General features: G+C 45.3%; 1 protein-coding gene across 1 annotated transcript in view; it reads left to right on the forward strand.

Annotated features, from left to right (window-relative positions):
* The window catches only part of adamts17 (ADAM metallopeptidase with thrombospondin type 1 motif, 17), a 357,749-nt gene that overhangs the window by 308,151 nt on the left and 23,217 nt on the right, over positions 1-26,381 (forward strand). Inside the window, 2 exon segments of the mRNA XM_052040638.1 lie at positions 855-1,059; positions 9,117-9,269. Of these exon segments, the coding sequence (XP_051896598.1) occupies positions 855-1,059; positions 9,117-9,269 (358 nt within the window).

A 26,381-nucleotide genomic window follows, 5' to 3' on the forward strand; every position in this document is an offset into this window, starting at 1 on the left:
TTGTGTGTAAATATTGCCAAAAAATGAATGAATCAAAAGAGATGAGGGTGGATGGTCACAGGCTTTTTCCCAGTGTAGGAGAGACTAAAACTAGAGGGCAGAGATTTAAGGTAAGAAGGGAAAGATTTAAAATGGAACTGAGGAGGAACTTTCACTCAGAGGGTGGTGGGTTTGTGGAATGAGCTGCCAGAGGAAGTGGTAGAGGCAGGTACAATTACAAAGTTTAAAAGACGTTTGAATAGGTGCATGGATAGGAAACATTTCGAGGGATATGAGCCAAACACAGGCAAATGGGACTAGCTCGGATGGACATTTGGTCAGCATGGATGAGTTGGGCCGACAGTCCTGTTTCCATGCTGTATAACTCCATGTAAGATGTGGACATTGTGCTAAGAATATCTCACAGTACTCAGTTCTGCTCTCAAACTGGATTCAAGAGAATTAACTTCAAAACAGGGATGGGTATAAATTAACACCGATGCCCTGTGATGTGGTCACTGCCTGATTTCACCAGCCACCCTCCAGAAACAGAATCAGGTGTCCCTGCATGCGGTGCATGCAACTGGTCCTACTCCCTGCCCTCTCCGTGTCCTAGTCCAGCTCCCATTTGAACTCTGTGACTGAATCCACCTCCACCTCTCCCCTCAGCTGTGCACTCCAGACACTGCTTTTTTATTGGAGCACTTCTAAAAAAAAACAGGAAACACCAAAAAACTGAGTAGCAGCAACTGATTAGAAGGAATATTGTTTCTCTAATCTATGTTTGCTCATTGCTTCTGCTTTGGCAAGTGTGCACTGTGATTCATATTTTCTGGCAATGACTGAGATGCAGTTGTGATTTTCTTTTGACTCAGGTGGGTGGGGGGCAATTGGTCTCCATGTTCCAGCACCTGTGGAACGGGAACTCGGGTTCGCAATGTGACCTGTGTCTATCAACTGCAAAATGGCACTTACTTCAACACGAGAAGTCTCTACTGCCTTGGTCCAAAGCCGTCTACAGTACAGGGCTGTGAAGGCCGTGAGTGTCTCGCCGTGTGGGAAGCCTCGGACTGGTCAAAGGTATGAGATTCTTAATGAATAAACATTAAACCCAGTCACTGGTAGACAATACTCACATATTGTCACACGAGCCCAGTAATGATGAATCTCCCTGGCACCCCAGCACCCTCTCTCTGCCTGCCAGTGAGTGAATTCCTTCTCATTCCCTTGAAGGATTTGTTCGTCAGCTGGGACCCATTACGAGCCCAGTAATGGTGAATCTCCCTGGCACCCCAGCACCCTCTCTCCGCCTGTCAGTGAGTGAATTCCTTCTCATTCCCTTGAAGGATTTGTTCGTCAGCTGGGACCCATTACGAGCCCAGTAATGGTGAATCTCCCTGGCACCCCAGCACCCTCTCTCTGCCTGCCAGTGAGTGAATTCCTTCTCATTCCCTTGAAGGATTTGTTCGTCAGCTGGGACCCAATACGAGCCCAGTAATGGTGAATCTCCCTGGCACCCCAGCACCCTCTCTCCGCCTGTCAGTGAGTGAATTCCTTCTCATTCCCTTGAAGGATTTGTTCATCAGCTGGGACCCATGAACCAAAGAGACATTTGGTATTGGTATTGGTATTGGTTTATTATTGTCACTTGTACCGAGGTACAGTGAAAAACATGTCTTGCATACTGATCGTACAGCTCAATTCATTACACAGTGCAGTTACATTGAGTTAGTACAGAGTGCATTGAGGTAGTACAGGTAAAAACAATAACAGTACAGAGTAAGGTGCCACAGCTACAGAGAAAGTGCAGTGCAGGTAGACAGTAAGGTGCAAGGTCACAAGGTAGATTGTAAGGTCAGAGTCCATCTCATCATACAAGGGAACCATTCAATAGCCTTATCACAGTGGGATAGAAGCTGCCCTTAAGCCTGGTGGTATGTGCCGTCAGGCTCCTGTATCCTCTACCTGATGGAAGAGGAGAGAAGAGAGAATGACCCAGGTGGGTGGGAACTTTGATTATGCTGGCTGCTTCACCAAGGCAGTGAGAGGTATAGACAGAGTCCAAGGAGGGGAGGCTGGTTTCCGTGACACACTGGGCTGTGTCCACAACTCTCAGCTGTTTCTTGCGGTCCTGGGCAGAGCAGTTGCCGTACCAAGCCGTGATACATCCAGATAGGATGCTTTCTATGGTGCATCGGTAAAAGTTGGTGAGCGTCAAAGGGGACAAACCAAATTTCTTTAGCCTCCTGAGGAAGTAGAGACACTGGTGAGCTTTCTTGGCTGTGGCATCTATGTGATTTGACCAGGACAGGCTGTTGGTGATGTTCACTCTTCACTTTTTTACTGTATAGTTTGTTTATTTCCAGAGTTAAAAGGACAATGTATCTTTAGAGATGTTACACTGCCTAACGGTTAATTCCTATATTTCAGTCACTATGATCCAAAAATGTCATTATACCAGGTCTAATTTCATAGAATCATAGAAAGTCCGTGCCGATCATCAACCACCCATTTACACCAATCCTACCTTCGTCCCATTTTATTCTCCCCGCATTCCCATCCACTCCCCCCAGATTCCACCACTCACAACACACTATGGGCAATTTACAGTGGACAATTAACCTACCAACCTGCACATCTTTGGGATGTGGGAGGAACCCAGAGCACCTGGGAGAAACTCCAAACCCCACACAGACAGCACTGGAGGTCAGGATCGAACCCGGGTCTCTGGCGCTGTGAAGCAGCAGCTCTACCCACTGCACCACTGTGCTGCCCTTCCTCACGCTTCCTTTTTTTCCAGTTCTCTGGTTGTGTCACAGTTGTGGATGGAGGACAGCCTTAATCAGGAGTTGCCAGGGGTGGGCACTTGGAGGCCTGACACAAGTAACCTGCTCCATGTGAACAAGGTCCATGCTGAACGGCCCTTGAATGGGAATCAAGCTATGATTTTTACTGGGAATTTAAGCCAGTTTTGACCCAAGGAAGCGATGTTTAGGGAGCTTCACATGTACTGTGGAAGCTTTGCAATTATTGGCATCATGAACTGGCAGGTTATGAGGAACAATAAGAATGAGTCCCCATATTGAGTGAGATTTGCAGATTTGTTAGTCTCCAGTTCAGAGAGGACATCTATGATTCTCAGTCTCAGGTGCTGTGTTGCTGCAGTGCATTTTCAGCAGTGTCTGCTTTTACTTCCAGTTTGCTGTTTTTCTTTGGAAAGCCATTTGTGAGATACTGCTCATGAAGAGAGCCCACCCCTTCTGAAGTGGGAAGCTGAAAGGTTACAAGACAACCCCATCTCTGCAGAAACAAAGATCATAGGTTAGAAATTAGGTTTTTTTTGGGACTGCAGGAGTTAGAATTTCAGTCTCAATCGCACAGTTGTTATCAACCTGGTGTTCCCTGTCAGATTGAATTCCTGTTGATTGCCTAGAGCGGGTGTTTGCTGACATTGCTCCTCTTCTGCTCACTGTTGTACCTTGGGCTGCATCCATCCAGCCAAGTCATTGTGTGTGACCCACATTTGGGAAACAGCATCAGGAAGCCCTCTTACCCAGTGCCCCTTCCCCCTCCCCCTCCACAGGCTCCATTTCCCATGTCCAGTCCTGAACCATGTAACACGATTTGCTGAGCTTCTAACATGTTTGGGAAGAATGCTGAAGGATGAGGTCCGCTTGTCTAAAAGACCAAGAGATGATGAGGGAGAAAAGGATTGTGGCCAGGAGGGAAAATTCAGTGGTCTTTTGGGACCATGGACATTAGAACAGTATAACAACTGAAAACTCACCACTAAGGTTCTTCCCACCCCATCTGTGGATCCCTCATGGGACTGATCAACCATATGAGAACCCACCCAAATGGAGCAGACACAAGTTGTGCTCATCCTAAGGGACTGCCAGAGAAGGAGATGAGTTCTGCCACTATCTGAAACCATAAGGTGATTTTGCGGGTTGAGGGCTCTTTCCTGAATTCCTGGCTCCTGATGCCAGTCAGGTCTCCAGTAACATTCTTATAATGATAGCCATAGAGCAAACAGGACTATTATGGAAACAGAGGTTCCAATCCTTGGATCATTCCAGGATTGCAGTGCTGTACTGTGCTTCACAGAGAAGGGGAGGAGGCAGTACAGTAGGAGCAAAACTTAACACAGGAGGCAACAATGAGAAACCCTCTTTGGATGAGCTGTAAAGCTATGCTGGATTGTCCCTCCATTCAGTTGAGAAACCAATATCATCACTGAGAGAATAAATTAGCCTGTGGCCACACACAGTAGGACTGAGCACCATTCTGGTTTGGGCTGATACTTGGTAAAACACCTTTGGTCCACACATGTACCAGGCAATGATTATTTCCAGTGAAAGGTGTCAGCATTCCCAACTGATGAATTGGCCACAGTCATCAGAACAATGATGAGGAGGAAATTTTCTCAAAAAAATATCAGTAGGGGATCAATTAGTGAAGTGTTATCATAAGGTTTTCATTAGTAGTGGAAAAGCATAAGGAACAACTAGAAGGGAGACCAATATCAGGATGGGAGTGGCTCTGGTCCATGTTAGTTGGAATCTAAGACTGGTGGGCAAAACTATAATAGATGAATGGGTGACCATTATACAGGAGGTGAATGGGGTATAATCTGGGTAATTAACTTCAAGGCAGAAAGAAAGGTATCCAAAATCAGATTGACAAAAGAGGGAGATTAAAATGAAGTGGAAAGAGTTGCGTAAAACACGTCAGGTTTAGCCTTCTTGGGCAACCCCTCGGCTTCCACGATACCCTGCTTCCAGTCCAGTTCTGTGGTTCTGAGTTGACTGATGAAGCCAGTGTGAGAACGACAGGCTCTTCCACAGATGGGGCAGGATATGCCCAGTAAGACAAGTGGGTGGGTAATTTGTGAGTTACTACACCTCTTCCTTCATAAACACAGCAATGGAGTGCTTCAGATGCATGGACTCTAGATTCCCGAGTGCTCCTTCTCTACTTGGAGCGGTTATGGGCCAAGGATTCCAAGAAGTCAATGGGGATGTTGCCTTCTTCAGGGAGGCCTTGAATCTTTTTCTCTGTTCACATGGTAAGGTCATCCCATTGTAGAGCTCGGAATAGCGTGTCTGTTTCAAGAGTCCGGTGTTGAGAAAGTGAATGATGTGGCCTGAGTAATAGAGCCACCTGGGTATACATAGGTCCTCAGTGCTGGAGATGTTGGCCTGGGGAAGGACACTGATATTGGTTCCAGTGGACTTGGAGGATTTTCTGGACAGAGTGTTAGAGGTATCTCTACAGTGCACTGAAGATGGTGTAGGATCTTAGAAGCATACAGAAGGGCAGGGATCATAGCTGTCTGGTAGACCATGAGTTTTGTACTAGGTTTGAGGTCTTGATTCAAACACCCATTTCCTCAGTCGACCAAAGGCTGTGCTGGTGCATTGAAGGTGATGGTGACTTTCATTATTGATATCTGCCTTTGTGGATGGTGGTTTATGAAATGGGAAAAGGTCCATGTCAGAGCGAAATTCTGTGCAACGGGGGGCATTGGTGGACAACTTTTGTCTTGTCAATGTTAAGTGCAAGGCCCATCTTCTCTCAAGATTGTCCAACCTCTGATGCCGCACTCCAGCACCAAGGTCAACCCAAATGCAGTCATCAGTCTGTGTTTGCGCACAGACTGTGTTTGAGCCCAGGCTAGGGTTATCATCGACTCATTGACTGAAGCATATGAGAGGATGGGCTTTACCCTTAACTTTCACAGGACAAAGGTTCTGAACCAACCTGCCCCCACTGTCCAACACTCCCTCTGACAATAAAGGTCTATGCCAAGACTGGAAAACTTGGACCACTTTCCATATATCAGGAGCCACCTCTAACTGCTGACATTCACCATCTACCAGTGTACTAGCCCAGTCTTTAGGCTACTGATGAAAAGAGTATAAATTCAATTTTGTCTCTCCATTCCTCCCATTCTCTGCAATTTAAAATTTCCCTTGCATAGATGGCACCAATGGCACTTACAGTGCCCGGACAACCTCATTGTCCACCCCATCACAGACATTCTCTTTGTCCTACCACCCTTCCCCTTTTCCTGCCAATTAAAACACATTTGAATTCTCACTTTTCCAGTTCTGGTGGAAGATCTTTAATTCTGTTGTAACCCAGCAGTCGCTGCCTGACCCGCTGTGTATTTTCAGCAATTACGGTTTTTATTTCATGTTTCCAGCAACTGCTGAATTTTGCATTTCATACTAAGTCATTCTCACTTTGATGGAGGTGTTAATCTGACTATGGGATACAGAGACCAAAACAGATACAAGCACATCACAATAATGACTAAATAGCAGAGGTCCTTGTTTGGGGGTGATCACATAGTTAGATTTGTCAGGTAAACCTTTCAGCAGAAAGGTTAAAATATGGTTTTATGGCAAAACAGTCATATATTTTTTGCTTTCTATTATTATACTTACTGGGTAAAAGTTTTAATAAGATTACCCTCTTTCTATACCCACAAGTGATGTTCTACCTTACAACAGAGAAGTTGAGCTTTATTCTGAGAGGTGTGCTGAGACATAGAGTCATATAACACAGAAATTGTGAAGATTTATAGGCTGCCCAGTTTCTCTTGCCTCTTTTTAATCAGCGCCAATAAAGTGGAAAAACTCCGCAAGCCATTGCAGTTTGCAAACACTATAAAGGCTGAGTCAGCTACCAAGCGAGTTGGAGGGCTTGTTCAAAGGCACGTGTCATGAAGGGGGAATTAAAGAGAAGAAAATGGAGATGGAGTATGTCAGTCAGGGGAGCAGGCTTCTGAGAAATGGCGTCCATTGTTTGGATGGGGGGAAGGAAGTAGATGCATGACCAATGGAGAATTTGGAGGAAGGATTTGTATGGGAGCGAGTTACAGAGACGGTTGTGGGGTTGGTGATGGGGGGAGCAGAGAAGGAGGCAACAGAAAAATGAAGACTGGAGCACTTGGCTGCTTTTGCACAATGAATAATATCTGCTGAGTGCTTCAGCTGGAATTCTTTACTGCATATGTCAGAGCCAAGTACGCAAGCAGTTCTTCATGTGGAGGAAGTTATATTTCAGCTCCAGGTCCTTTGGCGTTTCTGCATTTTTCATTCACTTAATAAACGGCATGCTTCTAATGTCACCCCCCTTACCTGTGACAGCAGCCCATAGGGTAAGGAACTTGCAGCTATGCTAAATCCTCTACTCAGTCTAGAATCTGTCACCTCCCAATAAATTGAACCACAAATGTAGCTGTGTTGCTCTCCTTCAGCACGTCTCCTTCAGCAGGTTTATCGTGTCAGTGTTTGTGTTAATCTCAGGAAAGGCTCCTGATTAATCAGAGATTTGGGTTTTTGAATGCCATTTGATGCACGATCCCTCTCAGTAAAACCTTCAGTAAAGGAATTTGAACTGTGCTGATAGGAATTTAAGTTTAGGATGGCACTTGGACAATGTACCACTGGTCGATTTCCAACGTTGCCTTAGCCAGTTGCCTTAACTCTGATGTTAATTCCAGGCCATCCATTCAGGCTGAGTGTGAGACAATGGATTGAGAGAGGCCTTAACTCAAGGCAGGTTACTGAGATATAAAGAAAATCACTAGTGCTGGAAACCTGAAATAAGAAAGACAAACTTGCTGGAAATACAGATGGGAATGGTCAGACTCTAGAAGTGAATGGCATGGGAGTAATACTTCAGATGCGGGGACTGTAAAGAAAGTGAAATTGTTGGATTTCCCATTGATTCATTGGAGAATTGAGGAGACTTATTTTTGCACAGCATTTGGGACATGCTGCCTGTCAGGGTGACAGAAGCAGATTCAGTAGAAACTTTTAAAAGGGAACTGCTTAAAAACAGAAGGGGAAATAATCGTAAGGTTGTTGCAAAAAGATCAAGCAAGTGGAACTAAAAGTTAGTCTTTCAAAGAGCCAAAATTGGAAGGAAGGATCAAATGGCCTCCTGTGCAGTAGTGGCCTCCAATTGATTGAGCTGCTACCTAATGTTATAATGACAAAAAACCTTCTTTATCTTTGTTGGTTTTTCTTGCCACTAGCCATCTGAAATCGAAAGCTACAGCCAGCCATTCTATACTTGATGCCAACTGTTTAGGCTTTGTAGCTGAAACTGCAGAGAGCCACAGCATTTACCAACACTGTCACAACACACCATCTATCATCCCCCTCACCTGGATCCACCTATCACCTGCCAGCTCTTGCTCCATCCCTTCCCTCCCACCTTTAGATACTGGCTATCTCCCCTCTTTCCAGTCCAGATGAAAGGTCACGACCCGAAACATCGACTGTCCATTTCTCTCCATTAATGTTGCCTGAGCCACTGAGTTCCTTCAGCGCTTTGTGTATTTACCAACTCTATTCACCTACACTTCTATGTCTATGCTTCCCACTGCCTCGGTAAAGCAGCCAGCATAATCAAAGACCCCAGCCAACCCGGACATTGTCTCTTCTCCCCTCTCCCATTGGGCAGAAGATACAAAAACCTGAAAGCGCGTACCACCAGGCTCCAAGACAGCTTCTATCCCGCTGCTATAAGACTATTGAATGGTTCACTAGTACGATAAATTGGACTCTTGACTCACAATCTACCTCGTTATGACCTTGCACCTTACTGTCTACCTGCACTGCACTTTCCCTGTTCTGTAACACTTTATTCTGCCCTCTGTAATTGTTTTACCTTGTACTACCTCAATGCACTGTTGTAATGAATTGATCTGTACAAACGGTATGCAAGACAAGTTTTTCACTGTACCTCGGTACATGTGACAATAATAAACCAATTTACCAATTTAACTCCTGCTATCCCTCTCAGTAAAACTGGTACTGTCTCAACCCTCTGCCTCTGCTAATACTGCCCATTTATTCTCTCCTCATTGTCCACACTGCCACTCTCCTCCTTTCTTCTCCTTCCCCTTCCCCATTAGTACTTGTTTACAACACTTAGGAAATGCTGTCTTGTTGTTGGGTTCGTGAACATTCCCCAAACAGTTGCATCTTGCAGGACAAACACACACAGAAGCACTGAAACAATTGTTTGCATTGAGTGTGATGAGGAACATTAACAAATAGGGAATGAGTGAGGTGTGAAGGGAGAGTTAAAGCACTAACCGTGACCAATCCCTGTAGTGTTCAACAGACTGTGGTCGAGGAATCCATCTCAGGACAGTCAATTGCACCAATCCTCAAAGCAAATGTGATCTTGCAACTAAGCCCAGGGAGGAGGAAGAGTGTGAGGACCATTCCAACTGCTACAAATGGCGGACCGGGGAATGGTCAAAGGTATGTAACTCTATTCCTACATATCATTACCCTCGTGGATAAAATCATCAAAGAAACATTTGTCCTGTTTTTGACAGTGAGACTAATGTTGAATAAATTTGTTCTTCCAACCGCTAGCAAAACACTTGGCAGGGAAATAGTCAATATCAGGATTCCCTTTCACCCTAACCATGAATGTGGAATATCATCCTTGTGGGAAATGTAAACTAATACAAAATTTAATTCTACCAGATGTATTGAGAAAATTATGAAGCAACATAAACCACACCCATTAAACGAGTAAAGTTGATAGTCCTTCTTTCCTGAAGGACATCACTGAACCAGCTACATGTTTTATTTTTGATAATCCTACAACTTCACTATAAATTCACCAACACCAGCTTTTTTGTTCCTGATTTATTCAACTCTGTTCAAATTCTCAAACTGCAATGGGATTTGAACCCATGTTTTCTGGTTGTTAATATGGTTGCTCTGATAATTAGTAATGTGCTTAAACTAACAGCAGGAATCGGAGCTGGCAACTTTTATAAATGACGGTTAAAACTGGTCATAAACAGTGTAAAAAGCAACCAAGACGTTCTGAATTTTAGCATAGGGCATGACACTGAAGCAAAAGGACATGAAAATGACAGGGTTCTGGTCTCTGAATTAAGGAGAACAGAGCTTCAAACCTGATCTTTGGACTTGTTTGGAAGGGTTGTACACCCTGTAACAATAGAGGCAGCATCTAAAACCTGCCAAATTTGATACTGATGTTACTGAAAGGAAAGATTGGATTTGTATATTACCTTTTATGACTCCAGAACCAACACAGTTGAGGTACTTTGAAAACTGGGGAAACTACTTGGGGTTTTAAGGCAATCTGGAAACTTTACTACTTTTCTTGAAACTAACCTCACTAGCATAAAAAGGGAAAATGTTGGAAATCCTCAGTGGGTCAGGCCACATTTGTGGGAAGAGAAACGAAGTTAACGCTTCAGGTTATCTCTGAAACATTAACTCTTTTTTTCCTCCTACACATTTGGCCTGACCCATTGAATATCTCCAGCATTTTCTGCTTTCTCTTTAGATTTCCAGCGTCTGTAGTTTGTTTTATACTAACCTCACTCACATCTTGGAGTCAGCTTCACAAGCTGGCATGGTGGGGCTTTGATGGCATGACCATTAACTCACATTACTGATGAGTTGATGATGGGTTAAGTGATGCACAATTACACTACAAGAGCTGGACTGGACATGAACAGAAAGAAAGCCACAGTTTACTCCAAGACTGGATCCTTCACTGTCAGGATCTCCTTTGGGACTTTTTATGCTTCATCACTAATTTCATATTTAGCCTTGTGTAGCTTGTTGTGTGTAGTTGAAGTATCATAGGGCATGCTTTTGTGCCTTGGAGAGCTTTGAGTGATGCATTACTGGCAGACTTGTACTTCTAATTAGTGTGTTTAATTGTAGAATTAAATCAATTAACAGCAAACAAATGAAGTAGAACTCGTGTTACGGAGTAGTAACTTACAAAAAAATGACCTCTAAACTGTTGTTTCGGTAGCTAAAACAACCCCAGTTGATGATTTTGTTTTATTATTGTTACTTATAACCCTTCAGCTGTGCTGTTGGTGGAAGCTGTATCTCAGAGTGCCACCTGCCCACATGCTGCACCATTCAATTTCAGTGAAAATTCACTCATTATGGCGAATCCTGGACTTACTGCAAGTTCTACAAAGGCTACAACTTTCCTTCCAGATCTTCTTTGCATCACATGCACTAAAGCAGCGAAGAGCTGGGCATGTGCAGCAGCACAGAACAGAGTGCCATGCATGCAGGAAATGCTGTAACTCCTCAGCAGACCAGAGGATCAGAGTTGAGACACAAGAGGTTGCTGATGCTGGAAGCTGGAGCAACAAACCATCTGCTGGTGGAACTGCTGCAGGTTTTCGACCCACTGTTGACAATTCCTTTCCCCCACGGATGCTGCTTGACCTGCTGAGTTACCCCAGCAGAATGTTTGCAGCTCCAGAGGAACAGAGTTAACGTTTCAATGACCTTTCATCAGCGAAAGGTTTTGGTGAAAAGTTATCAACCTAAAACATTAATTTTCCCCAGCTGCTGCATGACCTGATGAGTATTTCCAACATTTATCTCAGATTTCCAACATCATTAGATTTTTTTGCTTTCTACTGCATAACCTTTTGGTCAATGATGAAAAACACGATGATGCTGGAGGAACTCAGCAGCATTTGGACTTCTGGCAGTGGAGGAGGCCAAGGACTGACATATCAGTGAGAGTGTGGGAGGGGGAGTTGAAGTGACTGGCAACGGGGAAATGCAGATCGCGGTTACGGACAGAGCTCAGGAGTTCTGCGAAACGGTCACCTAGTCTGTGTTTGGTCTCACCAATGTAGAGGAGGCCACACTTGGAGCACCGACAGGTGAATCTCTGTCTCACCTGAAAGGACTGTTTGGGTCCCTGGATGGAAGTGGTGTAGGGGCAGGTGCTGCACCAATGGTGGGGTCAGTGGAAAGTTCCCGGGGTGGGAGGAGGATGGGTGGGGGCAGGGGAGGAGTGAACTAGGGAGTCGTGGAGAGAGCGGTCCCTGCGAAAGGCAGAAAGGGGTGGGGAGGGGAAGATGTGCTTGGTGGTGGGGTCCCGTTGGAGATGGCAGAAGTGGTGGAGAATGAGGTGTCACTTGGAATTCTACTGGCAGTGGAGGAGGCCGAGCGCTGAGTTCCTCCAGCATCATCGTTTTTTTTCATCTAGATTCTAGCATCTGCAGTCCTTTGTTTCTCACATTTTGGTCAATCCCTGCTGTCCCTATACAGTGCAGGCCAGTAAGGCAGAAGCAGTGCTTCAGAGGCCTGCTTCATTATAGATTAAAGAGGACCTGCTTTGAGCAGGTGACAAGCCATGGAGTCTACTGTTGGGAACACACCACTCAGTCCTCGGCCTCCTCCACTGCCAGGAGAATTCCAAGGTAATAGACCTGGCCTGTACCAGGTCAGGTCTCCACCCTCCTCACCCAGCCAGGTCTCACTCCCCGACAGCACCACCCAATGCTTCGCCATTGATCTGCCAGCCAGCCTTTCCTCCAAACCACTGATTTCCCAGCCCAACCCTCACCCAACATCCCAGCCTTCGCACCTCTCAGCTTCCCAGCTGCAGAGAGTCCTGTACTGGGAGCAGGTGATAGGTGACCTCTGCTCTCACTTCCTCTTCCTATCACACCCCATCAGGCTTGGGGTTACCAGGTTCCCCTTCTGTACTCTTCACAGCAAAGCACATGAGGGGACCCAATATACAGGGCCAGTTCATAGATGTGTTGGATCAGAAGCAGTGGTGGGGTTAGAGCTGAATGTGGTCAGCCATCTGTTCTGACAGTACCACTCAGGGCCAGCGGGTAGGTGCGAAGTGAAACATAGTGAAGGATAGATCCTGGATCCAAGGGAGCCATGAGACACTGGTGCACAAGAGGGAAGAGAAACCAGAGGGGAACCTGTTGAGGATCGACCCACCCAGCTGGACAGCAGAGGAGCGGCCATGGATGAGCATGGTGTGGTCGGCCATGCCACAGACTGGATAAAGGTTGACACAGACAAGGAGCAATGCTTTCCCCACAGTTACAACAATGTGGCGTGACATTCATCACTCTGAGATGGGTGGACAGATGCTCGATTGGAGGGTTCCAACATGAAGCTGCCAGAAAGATGGGCAGAGTTTTGAGGATCAGTGGGATTACATTCTCATCACAGATGCCAACTGGTCTTTGCTTCTATTTATGTTCCTTCAGAGCCTCTTCCCATTTCACTTCTCTTCATCCTATGGGACACCCTTCTGTTCTGCCTCTTACATTTATCTAAATGTGACACTAATTACCGGTGATGTCATTATACCCCATCACTCCAAGTTCCCTTTGCTCCCTGACGTCGTCCTATTTTTTTGTATATTCCCTTGCCTCATTACACTTCTCCAAAATCATTGCCCCCTTCTTCTCTGAATTCTGACCAAATGACCAGACCATTTGCAATCCAAAGCTTTCCTCTTCTCTGTCAATTACTGGGCCAATTTTTGTATCATCTACAAAAGTTTGTACACACCTCAGTATTAAATGATCACCCCCTTCTAAACATGTCCCTTCAGTCAAGATTCTGCCACTATTAGAAACATCTTGACATCTATCTTGCCATGCTCCCTTAGGATCTTGTGTGGTTCAATAATATCACCCATCTTTTTTTTGAACACCAAAGAATATAGATCTAATTTATTTAGCTTCTCATGACAGGACACCCCCTCTCATCCCAGGAATGAGTACACTGAATGTTTTTTGGATGTCTCCAGGTTAAGCAAATCCTTTCTTAAATAAGTGACCAAAACTGTGCACAGTACTCCAGATGTGGCCTCACCTGCGCCCTGTACAATTGTGGCAATACTTTCTCATTTCTAAAGTCCAACCCTCTTGTAATAAAGGTCAATGTGCCTGATAACGTTTTGTGATTCATGCACAGGGACACCTAAATCCTTCTGTACTTCACTCACCTGCAATCTCTCTCCATTCAGATCAGAATCTGCCTTTAAGTTCCTCTTGCTGAAGTGCCTGACCTCACACTTTCCCACATTAAACCCCATTTGCCAAGTTTTCACCCCTTCACTCAACTTGTTGCAGGGTCCAAAAGTCTTCACTGCTACATACCCTCTCATCTATTTTTGTTTCATCAGCAAACTTGAATACCTTATACTCTGCCCTCTCTCCAGGTCATTAATGCAAATATTAAATAATTGAGGACAAAGAACTGATCCCTGGGGTGCTCCACAAGTTACATCTAGCCTGAAAAAGACCTGTTTATTCCAACTCTCTGTTTCCTGTACATTAACCAGACTTCAATCCATGCTGACACACTTCTCCCAATACCAAGAACTCTTATGCACCAGTCTTCTATATGTCACCTTGTCAAATATCTTCTGAAAATCCAAATATATCACATCTAAAGGTGTCCCCCAATCAACTCTGCTTCATACATCCTCAAAGAACTATAACAAATTTGTCAAACATGATTTATCTTTTATAAAACCATGTTGACTTGGTTTGATTACATTCAGCTTCTCTAAATTATTAGCTATTTCTTCCTTGGTTATAGACTCAATTGGTCCCACCCAATCAGTGATATTCCCTTTGTTCTACCTTTCCCCACCTTCTCTGTACTACAAAATACAAATTTTCTCTCTGTTGGAGTTCTGACGAAAAATCTCAGACCTGAAATGTTAACACTGTTTCCCTTTGCATACACACTGCCTGACCTGCTGAATGTTTACCGTATTTTCTGGTTTTGTTTCAGACTTCTGTCATCTGCAGTATTTGATTTTCATTTGCTGATAAGGCTATTATGTGGCACCTTATCAAAAACCTTTGTTTTCACTAATGGAAGAGTCACTATCAAGGGGACAGAGCTACAAAATTAGGGGCTGGACATTTAAAACAGAGATATATAGATATTTCTTCTCTCAGAGGGTGGAGGAGCTGTGGAATTCTCTGCCCCTGAGGGTGGCGCAGGCCAGATCATTGGATATATTTAAGGTGGAGATCAGTAAATATTTGAAAAAATCAAGGACAAGAGAGATATGAAGGAATGGCACAGACGAGAGGAGTTGAGGCCAGCATAGATCAACCATGATCGTATTGAACGGCAGGACAGGTTTGAGGGACAGAGTGGCCTACTCCTGCTCCTGTTTTCTCATGTTCTTGTGGAAGTCCATATACATTGTATCGGAGGGATAAATTGTTTGGTTGCAATCGTGGGTGACCTTAGTGTGCTACGACCTTGCTCTATTTTGGATTTTCCAAATTGACCACTGTCACCTCTACATATTTAAAGGTGTGTCCATTCTGTGGAGGGTGTTGCTGGGAATGGGGTGGGCCTGATGGTCCTGCTCGACATGTTCCCTTGTTTTGTGTGCTCAGCTTCCCTGGGGATCGACTGTACTGTTGTACCTCTTGACTCTTTCTCTCAGTGACGATGATCTGGGAGCTGCAATAATGGAGCCACTGAATTTTATTTCACATTTTAACAGTTTTTCTTACAACTATGATATAAAATTCCATTACAGTTTCATTGAGGCCAGTAACTTCTCTCATTAATTCAGCGAGGAACTGGATTCCTTTCCATTCCTCATTTGAAGCAATTTCAGGAAACTCCATGACTGTTTGCTTCTATCAGTTCAGAGATTGCAGGCGTGCAGACTTGCATTCATCCTATGCCACCCTACTGATGTACCAGGTGTATGCCCAGGCTTGGACTAACAAGTTTGAGATAGTAGTTGTGTCAAAGTAACATCAGACAAAATCATATTCAGCAGGAAACTGCCCAACCTCTGTAGTGTACTACTGAACAGCATCAGCATTGTCAGGTCCCCGACCATCACTGACACTGCTTCTGTCAGCCTCACTTGTCAAGGATACAATGGATACAGTGAACAGTGGGAGTCTGATTCCATTGGCGGAGGGGTCAAGGATTTAAGGTCACAGGTATAAAATAAAAGGGAAGCTCAGTATAAAAATGCAAGATAAGTAGTGACAAGCTAAAAAAAATGAACATGTGCTCTGTAAATAATTCAATAATTCATGGTGCAGATGTAACAATGAATTATTGCTGGAAAAGATGCTCAGGGCTCTCCTGCAGATGATAGATAGGTTTAAGGTGAGAGAGGAGCAATTTAATAGGAATCTGAGAGGCAACTTTTTCACCCAGAGAGTGGTCTGTATGTGGAATGAGCTACCAGAAGAAGTGGTTGAGGCAGGTACATTAACAACATATAAGAGGCCCTTAGACAGGTACATGGATAGGAAAGGTTTAGTGGCAAATGAGCCAAACCCGGGAAAATGGCACTAGCTTAGATGGACATCTTGGTCAGTATTGACCAGTTGGACCAAAGGGCCTGTTTCTGCGCTGTATCATTCTGTGACTCTGTTATATGATTCTGGTTCGCGTAAACAAAGGAAAGGTCTTAATGTCCCACTAAGAAGCTAAAGATGACTCTGTATTTAGAATTGAAGTTACAAGGTTGAATGCTCTCCAGGTGCCCAGTTGAGGAGATAGGGTGATACGCATGCCCCACCCATGCCCACACTGAGCCTTCTCCTCACATTCCATCCCTTCCCTGTGCCTGTGCTCCACACTCTGCCCGCACCACGCCTGTACCCACATCCTCTCCACATCCTGCCTCCACCCTCCACTCTTCGCAGAGTGCCTGTACCCTTTATCTCTGTTGGCACTCTGCTTCTGCCCCGCTATGAGTGGGGGAAGAGCAGTGAGAAATGCCTGTGACAGCTAATGTGACCAGCAAACCCCCCAGGGAAAACACTGCAAACTTTAACACAATGTTAAGATTTTCACAGAGTAGATGTGGCTAAGCTTTTTTCCTTGGTGGGTGAATCCAGGACTAGAGGACACAGTCTTAGAATTAGAAGGTACCGGTTTAAAACAGAAATGAGGAGAAATTTCTTTAGCCAGAAGGTAGTGAATTTATGGAATTCTTTGCCATGTACAGCTGTGGAGGCCCGATCATTGGGGGCATTTAAGGAGGAGATTGACAGGTATCTAATTAGTCAAGGTATCAAGGGATATGGGGATAAGGCCCGAAATTGGGGCTAGATAGGAATAGTTTTAGTTTAGCTCATGGAGCAGACTCAATGGGCCGAATGGCCTACTCCTGCTCCTTTGTCTTGTGATCTTGTGAGTTGGGTGCAGTAACATAGAACAGAGCAGGTACCTCAGGGTGAATCCCCTACATCTGATCTACCTAGGGTCTAGGACCACCACATATGTACAAGCTTATTTTGTTGCAAGCGACAGGAAATCCACCAGGTTGTGAGTTTGTTGTTGGCACAGAATTACAATGGCCACTCCTACTTGACCCAACATATCACATATCCAATGGAAGTCTCCGTGGGTGCCGGTAGCAAGAAGTCACTGAGCCCCTGCAGGTTTCCTGCTCTCCTCTGGGAGGGAGACACAGCTGAAAAGGAACATCTGCAATAAAAATGTCTATAAAATGATGTACTGAGTGATGGAGGAACTTGCAGAGTCTTCACTTCGGAGGTTTCAGGAAGGACAACCCAAGAGTCAATGTTAAGACAGGAGGGGTGAGCTGAACACATTGCCCAAAGCTTCTCCTGGTGTGGTGTCCCGATCAAGTCGGTGAAATCCCATTCAAGTAATTTTCCAGGAATTTAGCATGAACTTAAGGGTGGGAAACAATTTACAACTCTACCGAATTCTGGGGTTGTAGATTTATGGAATAAACTACACTGGGAGGTGATGAAGGTTCATGTATTTGTCACCACTTGTCAAATCCCCATCACCGTCACGCCCCGTCAAGGCGTGTTGAGCCCCATCACTGCATGTTATGTCCCTGTTATTTTATTCAGTGCCAACTGGCCCACGTTCAATCCCTCCTACTTTTTGCACAGTCAGATATTGGGTAGGAAAGTGGCCTCAGAAATGAATGAACATGCTTTTCTGTTGTACCTTCATGACCTTGGGACATGCTAATGCACTTCTCAGCCAATGAAATTCTTTGTCACTGAAGAAAGCAACAGTGGCCATTTTGTGCGTAGCACGATCCCACATGGGTTGACATCATAATTGACCAGATAATTCGTTCAGAAATGTTGAAGCAAGGATAAGTATTGACTAAGACCCTGGGAGAACTTCTGTGATCTTCTTTAATATTGGCGATGTCACCTTTTATTCCCACCTTAACAGCGAAATCTGCGTGCGGTAGACAGAGCTCACAACCAGTGGATCAGATCAAGTCTGTGCAGTCTTGCCACATTTAGTCATGAATGGTGGTAGAGCATTAAATGGTGAATGGGAGGAGGCTCCAAGAACATCCCCAGCCTCAACAATAGCGGGTCCCAGTATAAGAGTTCCAGAGACTAGGCTGAAGCATTCACAGCCATGTCACTAGTGGGCAGATGATCTCTCTCGGTTCCCTCCCACCTTGCCAGCTTTGCCTGGTCCTGAAAAATGAATAAACAGCAAAAACAACTGAGAGAGTCGACATGGCCTCGGATTTATGTCTGCCTTAAAAGGTGACAAGACACAGCATTGATCTGTCAGCCTGGATTTTGTTCCTGTATCTGTGGACAGGGATTGAACCCATTACCTCCTGACATAGGCCGTGTGACTGACCAGGCCATGACTGGTTCCTTACTGTCACCCTGAGGCTCTGACTGGAGCCACGGGTAAGAACACATAAAGGAGGCATGAATATTATGGTGGAATCACAACATCTTATAACATGATAGTAGTTACAGAAAGTAATAAAGTGGAGCAGGATGAGTCAAGAGAGATTGTGTAATTATAAATAATATAGTCATGCACATTATATAATGGTGCCATGGCTATGTTGTGGAGCATCGTTTGTTGTATCCAGGGCTATCTCACAGTCTCTGTCCCAGTATTTTCATGTTTCAAACCAAGCTTGTGTTTCACTGGAGGTCATTGCAGCAAGGAACATATGGTGGATGCAGAGATACAGAACATCTCTGAGCTCACAGGCCAAGGACTGTTGAGCTGTTTGAGAAGCAGAGACTGCTGCAGCAATTGTTACAAAGACCAGTACTTTATACAGACATCAGTATTCACAGCCGGAAGGGCATTCAGCTCATCATCTTGTAGACTCTGTTGGAACAATCTAACATAAGTCCTTTGCCCAATTCATTATCAACTATTCTGCATCTAACACCATCCAATGATCTCTGTCTCTCACGTACCAGTCCATGATACAAACAAAGCCCTGTAACCTCTCTCCACTGTCTCCTAATGACCATCTTAAACCAATAACTCTGAATAAAACAGGCAGTGTGCACAGAGAGAACAAGGAATAACCACCAGTACCTCTTAATAATAAAAATAAAACCACTATTCCTCTTCCTTGTAATTATGAAATTATTACACGTGTCTGTGATTTGCATATCCATATATAATAATGTTCTGAAATAAAGTTCAGTGGTTATTTGCATAAATGTAATTAACTATCCATCTCTACACACAGCTCCCCTCATGATACAGTCAGACTTCATGGACATCAGTTACCACAACACTAGCCATCACCAGAACCCCCAGTGTTGGATGTTTTGGACGGCTCCACCCCTCACAGTGTCTCTGCTCTGGCTCTGTGCATGCAGTGGCCGGACCCTGCACAAGCAGCGCAGCCAACAGAGCATGACAGCCACTTGCAAAGCCAATTAACATGAACCCCTCTGGTAGTGCAGAGCTCGGTAACACCACTTTTAATATATTTCCCCATCGTTCATAGGGACCAAAAGTAATAAAGGAGTAACTGGCTGTAAGAGTCATTAAACTGAGTTCATTTTAAAAATATGGTATCCAAGCAGCTGTAAGGGTAGAGGTCCCAGTGGCAAACCTGACATCACCGTAAAAGTAAACTAACCTAAGGCAATGAGAAGCTTCCATCATTTCAAAAATAACAAATTGAAATAAGTCTTGGCCAATGGGATGCCACACTCACTGTCACCCTGTCATTGGTGAGAATGACCCCTGTGACTCGGGTGACATAGTGGCACAACCAGTAGAGCCACTGCCTCACAGTGCCAGAGACCTGGGTTCAATCCTGACCTGGGGTGGAGTTTGCATGTTTTCCCTGTGACTGGGTCATTATAAATTGGTCATTATAAATTGCCCTGAGTTTGTAAACAAGTGGTAGAATCAGGGGGAATTGATGATAATGTGGGGAGAATAAAAATGGGATTAATGTAAGATTAGTGTATATGGGTGGTTAGTGGTTGGCACAGACTCGATGGGCTGAATGGCCTTTGCCCCTGCTGTATCTGTGACTCTGTGACTTCATGGCTTAAGTCATTGGGTGCTGGTGAAGGTGTCAGGTGCCTCAGTGGATGAAACCTTTGCTACTGTGTGAGAAGATTGTGGGACTAACGAACAACAGGGAGCTGCCTCCTCGTACCTTGATGGTGACCGTAGCACTCGGAACTTGTACAGGCCACTTCAGACCTCACGATGAAGTAGCTGAAGGTGATTGAACCATGGCTGATTCCTGGAAACTGAGGTGACTGACCTCTAACAACTAACCATTGCATTGTGCTGGATACGAGCCCTACTAACAGAGGGCAAACCCTTTGTCCTGATTCCCTTTGACCAATATCAGTAGGGTGTCCTGATGTCATGCACAGTTGAGCGCTGCTGAGGTATTAAGTGTGTTTCCTCTCATGTCTCCCCTGGAATTCAGTTCTTTAGCCTATATTTAGTCTGGACCTGGAGGTTTTTTTTCCCCCTTTAGTTGGTTCTCCTACTGTCTGCTACAGATCAAGTCTGGTACCTCTGTCAGTGGTGGTGCTACCAAGCCACTCTTGGTGTTGGACATTGAAGCTCTGCTTTCACCCTTCCCAACCTGTCCCCCCCAGAATTCATTTTGTCTTCTTGTTGCTCTCACTGCTTACTCCAAGTGACATTCAGCCAAGAGGAACACTTATTCATCAGCTGAGGGAGGACAGTAGTGATAATCAAGTGAGTTCCTTGCTTATGTTTGCCCTGAGGTTATAGGGCCATGTGGAATCTGGATGCAATGTGAAAGACCCCCAGGGTTAACCCTCCCCCTTGTGCTTCACTGTACTTGCCTCTGGAGCACATGTTCTGCCGATAAGACAGGACCTATCCAGGGGTTGTGATGAAGGAGTCTGGGCTATTGGGTGAAAGGTATCACACGTTTGTTTGACTAGTCTCTGGGCCTCTCTCTGCAGCTCTCCCAATCTGTACAGAAGGCCAGACCAGGCCAAGTTTGCCTTTATCGTGTGGAGCCAGGGTTGATGCAGAGTGGTCTTTCCGTCTTTATTCTTACTGTAGTGCTTTTAGTAGTATTTTGGAGAACGGTTGTCTTGTTGGCCCAAGTTTCAAGGGACTGTCAATAATATTGTGAGTCTGGAGTCACATAGAGGCCAGGCTGGATTACAGACATTTGTGAACCAGTTTTTCTTTAACAGTCCAAAAGTTTCATGGTCCCTATTACTGATGCTTTTCTTAAATGCTGCATCTGTTTAATAAACTGAATTCAAATACACAGATTGCAAAGGGACTTAAATTTATGTCTCCACATTGTTAGCCCAGTCCTCTGGATTACCCCAGTATCACAAGCAGCATAGCTCTGCGTCTGCAGAGGAACATTATCACATCCTAGTCTGTGTAAACTGGATGTTCTCCACCTTTGATGAGTGGCTCCTTTACACTTCATCAGTTACAAACCGCTTTAGGAAGCCCTGGGACTGCTGAAGGTGCTGTGTTCCTTCCGGCTGCACTCAGCAATCACCTTGAAGAGTCTTTGCCGGCAGATTGCTTTGTTGTTCTGATATTATTTAGACTGAAGAGCGGCAGCAGCACAGATAAGCTGGGACTCACGTCTGCAATGAATGATTCCTCCCCCGGCATCCTCCCGCAGCAGTTTTAAATACTTATTTATAACATTAGTGTAATGTGTTGTAATGTGACAGGCACTGTCACTGTTAATCCAAGACCACACACAGTGTCAAACAGCAGAGCGTCCCCTCATACCCCAGGGAGATACATTACAGCCTTGGAAAATCAAATTCAATCAAAAACAGTGAGGAGAAGAAAAGGATGGAAATTTTTCAGATTGTGGTGATCTGCTCTGAGTGGAATAAACTGAGAAAGGAGAGTGTTCGTTTCAGCCGGTTATTCTGAAGAGAGAGTGCTTCCTTCGACCACTGAGTCCTGTATGCTGTCCGAAGGGGTGGGTCGAGGGGCAGGGGTTGCTGGGCAACACTGGTGCAATTGATGCTGCACTGATTCCACTGTGTGCGGTTGTAGTGACAATCGGTGCACTCACGGCTGTTGCACACTGTCCCACTTCAGAGGATGGTGAACCAAATCTAGACTGGGACTCCACTTCAATGCTGCTCTGTTGAAGCCGCTGTCTTCCCAATGATACACTGAGCCAAGGATCCATTCACTCCTTCACAGTGTCTGATGAGTCCCGATACGGGGTCTTGACCCAAAACAACGACAATATCTTTCCTCCCACCGATGCTGTTCAACCTGCTAAGTTCCACTGGCACGTTCACCATGTTAAGTCCAGATGAAAGGTCTGGAACCAAAATGTCGACTGTCCATTACCCTCAGCAAATGCTGCCTAACCCACTGAGTCCCTCCAGCATTTTGGATTTTGCTCCAGATTCTTATGTCTCCCTGGCCATAAACCTACTCATCATCATGTTATGGACTTTGGTGTCAGCAAATGGACTGCTCTATTTCCAACGTGACAACAATGATTGGCTGTAAGCGAGACACAAGAGACTGCAGATTCTGGAATCTGGAGCAACAATCTGCTGGAGGAGCTTAGCGGGTTGAGCAGCATCTGTGGGAGGAAAGGAATTGTCAATGTTTCTGGTCGAAACCCTGCATCAGGACTGCTGTAAATTGGCTGTAAATTGCTGCGGATTATCCTGAAGTTGTGAAAGCTGTTATAGAAATCAAAGTCGTTTTATCATCAAGATATCTCTTCCCAACCATCTCTTTCCAACAAAATGATGAGCTGCAAAAAATACGATCATTAGCATGCAGGGACAAGTGAGATTAGTGCATAGCAAGATGCTATGGCCAGATGCTGGAAGTGGTCATAGCCATGCTTACAGGTTTCGGTCTGGATTTGGTTTGATACCATTCTCAGAGCTCGTCTGAGCATCTTGCATCCATCGGAGGTGACTCCCACTCACCTAACTCACTTGTTCAGTAGAATAAATTGGGGTGAGGGAACACACCTCCTTATTATCAAACTCGTTTCGTACACAGATCTCTTACATCTCTTCAAGTGACACTAAAGTCAAAATCGAGTTTATTGTCATGTGCACAAGTACATGTATACATAGGTGCAATGAAAACCTTGTTTGCAGTAGCATCAGAAACACAACATCCACAAGAAAAACATAAATTAAACATGAATTATACAAATATATACAAGAAAGAACACAATTAGAACAAAAACATTTCAATTGTAGTGCAAAGTGTTCGAAGTGGTCATAGTGTTGCTTTACTGAGGCAGTGATTAGGGTTGTTCAGGTTGGTTCAAGAACAGAATGGTTGAAGGGAAGTAGCTGTTTTTGAACATGGTGGTGTGGGACTTCAGGCTTCTGTATCTCCTGCCCGGCTGGTGAGGATCTTTGATGATAGATGTTGCCTTCTTAAGTCAGCGTCTCCTGTAGATACTACCAATGGAGAGGAGGCATGTGCCCGTGATGTATTGGGTGGAGTCCACTACTCTCTGCAGCTTCTTACATTCCTGTGCATTTGAATTGCTGTACCAGACCATGATGCAACCAGTCAGGATACTTTCAACAGTGCATCTGTAGAAGTGTGTTAGAGTGTTCTGTAACCAATACATGGTGTCACAATCCTAGTGTCCATGCAGCCGTCTGATCTTCCCTCCCTGGGGTTTGTGTGATGAGTATAGTGAAGTCCACATTGCCTTTTATTCCCTCAGTCACTCTGAGATTGAATATTATTTAATTGCAGTGGATACTCAGCCTTCTGGTGTTGGTGTCGATGACAGGGTTGCTCACCAGAACAGGAGACTGATCTCCTTACTGCTCGAAGTGTCTAGGCAGCCTTCTTGATAATTACCAGTGGAATTCTCCACAGTAGGCAGTGGAGCCCAGGTCATTAAATCTATTCAAAAGGAGGTTGATATATTTCTTAATGCTGAGAGGATCAGGGGTTATGGGGAGTAGGTGGGAAGAGAGTACTGAAGTGGATGATCAGCCATGATTGTGCTGAATGATAGAACAGGCCCAAAGGGCCGAATGGCTTACTCCTACACCAGTCTTCTAGGTTTCTATAGTACCATAGGATCCAGTGTGGTGGCAGATTAACTCAACCTGTCTCAGTTATTCCGTTATTGTCACTTCAGACTTCTTTCTGCACTACTTCAGATTGCACTACGATCTTTGCACAACTCTGCTATTTTACGCTTGTCACTCTATTTATTGTTGTATTCACGGTAGTGTAGCAGTTAGCATAACGCTATTACAGCGCCAGCAACCCGGGTTCAATTCCGGCCACTGTCTGTAAGGATTTTGTACGTTCTCCCCGTGTCTGCGTGGGTTTCCTCCAGGTGCTCCGGTTTCCTCCCGCATTCCAAAGAAGTACAGGTTAGGAAGTTGTGGGCACGCTATGTTGGTGCCAGAAGCATGGCGACACTTGCGGGCTGCCCCCAGAACACTCCACGCAAAAGATGCATTTCACTGTGTGTTTCGATGTACATGCGACCAATAAAGATATCTTATCTTATTGCCATGTCTACTGTTTACTCTGAGCTTCATGGGAGCAAGATATTTTCGTGCACCCTGGTGTATATGACAATAAACTAATCTAAAAGATTGGTTCTGAGGAGAACACCAGCCTTTGAAGCATCATTGGCAACCTCTAGAATGTCTGGAGCTGTGACCAACTGCAGCAGATGTGCTAAGCTGCTCTCTGACTCCTTAGCCCCGGCAGCCTGTGGAGGAGGAAGTTTGCTTCTATTGATCACTCAAATAGAAACTTCCCTCCGTGACATGGACCTCTTCGTCCAAGGCTTCCTTCACACTTTATATGGAACCTCATCCATTGAACAAGGTGTACAAGAGACGAGCATGTGAGTCGGAGGGATTTCAGGGGGTGTTGGTAATTACTGGAGGCAGTAGGAAGTTGCCTGGTGGAAGGTGGAACCTACCTTATGGGGCATTCAAGCGTGTTCTTCTCAAGTGGGTAGCACTACATCTGCTATGTAGAAACAGGAGGGCATTATATTCCTTCCTTTTTCAACTGAAGTCAGTGGAAGCAGAATACAGCTTGCACCGCCACTGTAAAGGATAATTAGTGCTACAGCAACACATGCAACATTGGAGGAACTCAGTGGGTCAGGCAGCCTCTATGGAGGGATATGGACAGTCGTCCTTTTGGGTCAAGACCCTTCGTCTGGACAGAAAGATAGAGCGGAGAGAGCCAGTATAAAGGTGGACGGAAGGGGTGGAGCAAGAGCTGGCAGGTGATAGGTGGATCCAGGTGAAGGGCAAGGGGTGATGGGCAGATGGGGGAGAGGAAAGTGGGAAAGGCGTCAGAAGCTGAGAGATGAGAGGTGGAAGTGACAAAGGACTGAAGGTGATGGAATCTGCGAGCAGAAGAAGGTGGAACATGTGCTAATGGCCAAGAATGTACATCTGGGTAAGAATCTCTTGCTTGAAGTAGTTGATGAGTCTGGTGGTTCCAGCTTCCAAGCCCTCTGTTGGGTAACTTAGGAGAAAGCTTGCCCAATAGAAAGATTTTGGTACACTTGTGTGTGTGTGGGGAGTGATACAAATTCTATTAGTGTTTACCTTGGAGCAGATTAGGGCTGATTCATTTTTATTTAACCAAGAGTGCAGAGAATTCAAGGGTGTGAAGCTAATTTCAGATGGGATCATGAGGTAAAGTTCCCTTGGGACAACAGGAATGTCCTCTGCTTTGCATTTTGGAGCCCAAGATCCGGCCTAATCTGTGGGGGGAAAGGAATTGTTGACACTTCAGGTCAAGACCCAGCATCAGGATGGAGAGTGGAGAGTGGAGAGGGAGGGTAGCCGGTATAAAGTGGGGAGGGGGACGGTTGAGACAGGCCAGTAGGCGATTGGTGGACCGAGGAGGGGTGAGGAATGACGGGCAGATGAAGCCAGGTGGGGGTGGGGAGGGAGGGGTGGAGTTGGGAGGCAGAGGCAGGTGGGTGATAGGTGGAAGTAGACAAGGGGAAAATAAGGAAAAAGGGGGGGGGGGGTGCAGATGAAGCCAGGTTGGGGGAGGGGGGAGGAAGGGTGAAGGTGGAGACAGAGGCTGGAGCGTGATGAGCAGGAACACAAAGGCAACTAACTCTGGGATCTGATAAGTAAGGAGAATGACAATAGGAACCATTAGGGGAGAGAGAAAGAGCTGATGGAATGAGATGTGGGAGGGGATCTGGTGGGTGGTGGGTATTAGGTGGATGGAACTGGGGAGGGGGTGCAAACTGGGTGATGGAGGAGCTGAGGGGGGTATGGGAAAGGGAGAAAAAATGGGCAGGGGTGG

Source organism: Pristis pectinata, chromosome 28 (assembly GCF_009764475.1).
Source record: "Pristis pectinata isolate sPriPec2 chromosome 28, sPriPec2.1.pri, whole genome shotgun sequence".
Taxonomy (NCBI): Eukaryota; Metazoa; Chordata; class Chondrichthyes; order Rhinopristiformes; family Pristidae; genus Pristis; species Pristis pectinata.